Below are 6,000 nucleotides of genomic sequence, written 5' to 3' on the forward strand. Positions count from 1 at the left end.
AACTACTTTCAATGTGGCATAAGGTTGCTTTACCTTTTCTTTTTTTGCATGTCAAAACACTGTCTTCTCATTTTAAGGACAGCATATTCTGATTATTTATTTATTTATTTATTTTTTGAAACAGAGTCTTACTCTGTCGCCCAGGCTGGAGTGCAATGGTGCAATCTTGGCTCACTGCAAGCTCCGCCTCCCGGGTTCATGCCATTCTCCTGCCTCAGCCTCCTGAGTAACTGGGACTACAGGCACCTGCCACCATGCCCGGCTAATTTTTTGTAGAGACGGGGTTTCACCGAGTTAGCCAGGATGGTCTCAATCTCCTGACCTCATGATCCACCCGCCTCGGCCTCCAAAAGTGCTGGGATTACAGGCGTGAGCCACTGTGCCCAGCCCATATTCTGATTACTTTTATTTAATTTTCCCCTAAAGTGTCCATGTTCCTTTGGCACTTCTTCCCAAAGGCACAGCCTGAGTTCTCCCTGACACTTTGCATATGCCTCTATTAACAGAAAGAACCCTGTGCTGATCTGATCCGTTTTGTGGAGGCTAAAACTCCTTGGGGATGAGGATTCTCTCATTTATCTCTGTATCTGGCACAAAGTCTGACATTTAATTGGTATGCATTAAATGTGTGCTAAAATAAATGATACAGCATCCAAAGGAAACCCATGGTAACTAGCACAACTTCCAGTTCTGGGAATATGATGCAGAGTCAAATAGACATGGGTTTGAGTCTCAGCTCTACCACTGACTAAGTTACATAATCTCTTTAAGTCACAGTTTCCTCAATTGTAAACTGGGAATAATGGCACCCACTTCACGGGGTGGTTAAAAGAATTTAATGAAATAATGCATATGAAGCATTATCTGTACCTGATACAGAGTATGCTGCTTTTATTATTCTTTTGATCCTTTCAATCTACCTAATATATAATTCATGGAACTATAAGGAATGCTGGAAAAAAATAGCTTATTAGAGAGAAAAGAATCACAGGTATAAAAATATAAATGACCAAACAGGCAGGATAGCTCTTGAGTGCTTTGAAGGAAAGTGTTCAGAAAGCTTCCTGCAGAAAGTCCTTTGATAATGGAGAGCTACGAATGCCAAGAAAAGGAATACAGGAAGTCATTGAACATTTGTGACCAGGTTCCTAATATATTTTTTTCCCACTTATTTAAAAACATAAATATAGCACTTACTCTGTGCCAGGGACTGTTCTAAGTGATAAAAAATGTTAACTCACTTAATTATCCAAATAACTCTATGAGGTAAGTACTATTATTTGCTCCACTTTAATTAAACAGGGAAACTAGGGCCCAGATAAGTTAACTTGTCCAAGTCCTATAGCTAGTAAGTGGCAGAGCTAGGACTTAAAACCAGCAGCTTGGTTCTAGAGTCTGTATTTTTAAACCAATACACTATACTTCTCCATAATGAAAGAAGAAGTTTCAGAGGACTCAGTTGATGAGCATATTATGGGTGGAGTGGAAAAAATAGGAGCAGGGAAACCTATTTGGAAAGGTAGTGCAGTAATCCAGGTATAAAGTACTGATGAGGGTTACAGGAGATGTGGATTATAGGAAGGAAAAAGAAAGTAGAAATACAAGTTGATTAGACATATAAGAGTTACAAAGAAGACAAGTTTTCTTATGACATTGTTCTTCAAGTAATTCATCACTTTTGCCTTTTATTATCACCTTTCATTATGGCTAGAAAGAGGTGTCAGAAGATGTACTCTCAGATTTGGTTCACAGAATTCACATTTTCATAGAGCATGCCAGCCCATTTTCATTCATTACCTGTTTTATTTCTTCTGCAGTCTTTTCTTTTACCATCTCAATGTTAAAGATTGAACTGAGAGTCTTCAGAGAGAAAATAAAAACCAATTAACACATAATTAAAACAAAACAAAACAAAACAAAACAGCTTAACTCTTATCTCTAAGCCTGTGGCAAACACATCAAGACAGTGAAACAGATTTCCAAAAGCAGAAAACAAGTATAAGAAAACCCACATGCTCAGAGAAAGTGAGCCCCCAAGCCTAGACAGGTTTTCACAGTTCTGTTCCTGAAGAGTTTCTATTAGGTTGCCATCTACTTCCCAAATGCTTCACCCTTACCAATGAGTCCTGCGGCACTTTGCAGCTGGTAAGAGGAGAAAGTTTTGTTGTTATTTTTAATTAAACTGCTATGCTAGGGGTCATGGTCAAGGACACAAAAGTTCATAGAAATATTTCTCACTTTTACAGATGGAAAATCACCTTACACAAAATAATTGAACCACAGTACTTATGTTCAAATTTGCACCCTCTTGTTCTAGATGTACCATATGACTTCAAGCTTTTTTTCCTCTGTTTAATTAGAAACCTACCTTGTCCTTAGTGAATCCTCTCTTCACAGACTGTTTCCCCAAGGCATCTGTCTGAAATATATAAGACAAGATATTAATCTACACTTTACTCATAAGAACAAAGGTCACTAAACTAGGTGAGTTACCCAATCTCATTAAATAATTTTGCATGTGAGAACTCACTTCTTTCCACTTTTTATAATAATTGTTCTAAAAATTTAACACTACTTTAAAAATTATTGCTGGCTGGGCGCAGTGGCTCACGCCTGTAATCCCAGCACTTTGGGAGGCCGAGGCGGGAGAATCACAAGGTCAGGAGTTTGAGACCAGCCTGGCCAACATGATGAAACCCCGCCTCAACTAAAAATACAAAAAATAAGCTGGGCATAGTGGCGGGTGCTTGTAATCCCAGCTACTTGGGAGGCTGAGGCAGGAGAACTGCTTGAACCGGGGAGGCGGAGGATGCAGGGAGCTGAGATCACGCCACTGCACTCTAGCCCAGGCAACAGAGTGAGACTCTGTCTCATAAAACAAAATAAAATAAATAAATAAAAAGAAATAAAAATAAAAATTATTGTTTATAAGACAACAACTTTCCTCTAAGATTCTGATATTCAGAGATAAGATTTCTCTGTCAGTAAACTATCATCTACTAGTACTGACAGTCCATTCTCCACCTGCCACTGTGGATATGAGGGATTTCTTCCCAGGATTAGGCCTGCTTGGGATTACTGTGCTCTGTCCTGACCTATTCCACACTGAACCATAGAAGTGGTAAGAAATGGAAAGATGTGTTATCCAAGGATACTGCTTATCTCTGACAACACTTTGATGGTAGGCATCCTCAGCAGACTAGAGTCTTTTTGAGTGTTCAATCTTAATGTTTCCTCCATCAAATTAGACTCCCTTCAAAAAAGGCCAAAAACAACTGAAAGTGATTATTTTGTCTCTTAGCCATTATCTCTCATAAAGGTCATAGCCAGTAAATCCTGTTTTGAGTTGTTTCTGATAGTAGGGATGGGTTGTTCTGAGTCTTCCACTCAAGGCTGTGCTTCTCAGAAGTACATTCTACACCTGGGATTCTGAGGCTGGAAAACACTTTCTGCATAAAACCTTGCCTTTAGTCACTGTGCTTTAATTAATCCACACTTTTCATAAATGATGGTCACAGAACCTGTACCCACAGATCAGAGAAAAGCCTGTTGAACACACTTTAGTTTTTTTGGTCATGCACCTATACACTGACAACATCCGGGTGTAACCGTTCCTTCATATGTAAGCCATCTGAAAAGGAGTTAATTTCATTTTCTGTCTTTCTTTTTTTCTTTTGAGACAGGGTCTTGCTCTGTTGCCTAGGTTGGAGTGCAGTGGCTCAATGTCAGCTCATTGCAACCTCTGCCTCCCAGGTGCAAGTGATTCTCCCACCTCAGCCTCCCAAGTAGCTGGGTCTACAGGCATGTGCCACCATGCCTGGCTAATTTTTTGTATTTTCAGTAGAGATGGGGTTTCACCACGTTGGCCAGGCTGGTCTTGACTACTGGCCTCAAGTGATCTGCCCGCTTCGGCCTCCCAAAGTGTTGGGACTACAGGCGTGAGCCACCGCGCCCGATGAGAATTTCATTTCCATACCACTCATTCTCAGGTGTACCATGAAAACAAAACAAAAACAAAACAAAACCTCCAATTGCACAGCTGCTTTCACCTTTCAATCATGAAGCCTCACGTATTGGTTTTTACACAATGTCTATCCAATCCATTATTTGTACCCATTTTCACTTACAGAAATAAAAAATTTAAGCCCTAAGTATAAGCGTATTGCATTTTATCAAATCTAAGACATCATATCTTAAGATGCACTATTATTTTATGCATCAGAAAATGATGCCAATTAAATAGCACAATACTTTCCTGTCACATCAATTATAAGACAATTTTAGCGATGTTAAAATGAGAAAAATAAGAGTGAGCTTTAGAATTGATGAAATAAGGTAATTAAAGCAGTTGAAGCTACATGCCAAAAATCAGAAACATTTAATACGAACTTTAAATGGGTGCTTTACTTCCCTACTATGCATGCTTTGGAAATCTGTGCGGATAATTTTATGGTTATCATAGAAGTTTACTGGATATTGATATCTGCATTATGGGAGGGGTGCCAAATGAGATGAGTCCTACATAATAAAAAACTTTCCCTCATCCTGTACAACTTTTCAATGTCTAGCCAGACATTCTTGCAGGTGAAAATACCTATAATATTTCAATATTTATAATTACTTAGGCCTAGAACCTTTTTTTTTTTTAACACAGCTTTAATAAATACTAAAATTTCCAGAAATGCAACTACTATATAACTTGAAAGATTCTACATTGTGATTGTGGAATCATAGGTCACTGATAACAACACTGCTTGTGGTTTTGGAGGTTTTCTTTTTTTTTTTTGAGTTGGAGTCTCACTTTGTCACCTGGGCTGGAGTGCAGTGGTGCGATCTCGGCTCACTGTAAGCTCTGCCTCCCAGGTTCATGCCATTCTCCTGCCTCAGCCTCCTGAGTAGCTGGGACTACAGGTGCCCGCCACCATGCCTGGCTAAGTTTTTGTATTTTTTTAGTAGAGATGGGATTTCACAGTGTTAGCTGGGATGGTCTCGATCTCCTGACTTTGTGATCCACCTGCCTTGACCTCCCAAAGTGCTGGGATTACACGCGTGAGCCACCGTGCCTGGCCTGGAATTTTTTTTTTTTTTTTGGAGACGAAGTCTCGCTCTGTCACCCAGGTTGGAGTGCAGTAGCACAATCTCCACTCACTGCAACCTCCGCCTCCTGGGTTCAAGCAATTCTCCTACCTCAGCCTCCTGAGTAGCTGGGATTACAGCTACCATGCCTGGCTAATTTTTCTTTTGCATTTTAGTAGGGATGGGGTTTCACCATGTTGCCCAGGCTGGTCTCGAACTCCTGACCTCAAGTGATCTGCCGCCTCAGCCTCCCAAAGTGCTAGGATTACACGTGTGAGCCAACACGCCCGGTGGTTTTAGAGTTTTTATAATTATCAACATAACACCCATTTGCCAGTCAGTATTTGCTGCTTACATGTTCGTGGTTATTTCACAAGTAGGTGGAAGCACCTCATGACTACGTTAGGTCTCACAGTGTAGTCGTGCCCTAATATTTACATGCTAAAATATGTATTTTGTTAAAAAATGCTTTCCTTTATATTATGGTTAGGGCATTATATTGATTTTCCCACCTGAGGTTATACATACAGGTAGGTTATATTTTTACTTATCTATTGTTTTATTTCAGGGTAGAAAAGGGAGAATTTTTAAAAAATGTATTATCGAAGGGGGATGTTGAGTCCCATGTGGTTGGGAACCAATGACTCAAAGTAGTAAAGACAAGACTGTGGGAATGGAGAACATGTGTTAGCTGTTAGCATTCCTCTATCTAGCTAGATAAAGAAGACAGCAAGTGAATATTTACCTAAGAGCTGCCATAATTTAAATTAAATCTTTACATATTCTGCATTTTATCATAAAGTCAATTTTTTTTTTTTTTTTTTAATTTTAAGACGGAGTCTTGCTCTGTCGCCCAGGCTGGAGTGCAGTGGCGCGATCTCGGCTCACTGCAAGCTCTGCCTCCCGGGTTCACGCCATTCTCCT

At 39.8% G+C, this 6,000-nt stretch overlaps 1 protein-coding gene across 2 annotated transcripts in view; it reads right to left on the bottom strand.

The window, feature by feature from the left end:
• ATPAF1 (ATP synthase mitochondrial F1 complex assembly factor 1) overlaps positions 1-6,000 on the bottom strand; it is a 31,557-nt gene that overhangs the window by 22,563 nt on the left and 2,994 nt on the right. For both annotated transcript variants that reach the window (XM_011978032.1, XM_011978033.1), the window contains 2 exons: positions 2,369-2,419; positions 1,798-1,860 (listed from right to left, as the gene is read on the bottom strand). In XM_011978032.1, the coding sequence (XP_011833422.1) occupies positions 1,798-1,860; positions 2,369-2,419 (114 nt within the window). The remainder of the gene's footprint in view (positions 1-1,797; positions 1,861-2,368; positions 2,420-6,000) is intronic.

The sequence above is a fragment of the Mandrillus leucophaeus genome, unplaced genomic scaffold, assembly GCF_000951045.1.
Source record: "Mandrillus leucophaeus isolate KB7577 unplaced genomic scaffold, Mleu.le_1.0 Scaffold1878, whole genome shotgun sequence".
Classification (NCBI taxonomy): domain Eukaryota; kingdom Metazoa; phylum Chordata; class Mammalia; order Primates; family Cercopithecidae; genus Mandrillus; species Mandrillus leucophaeus.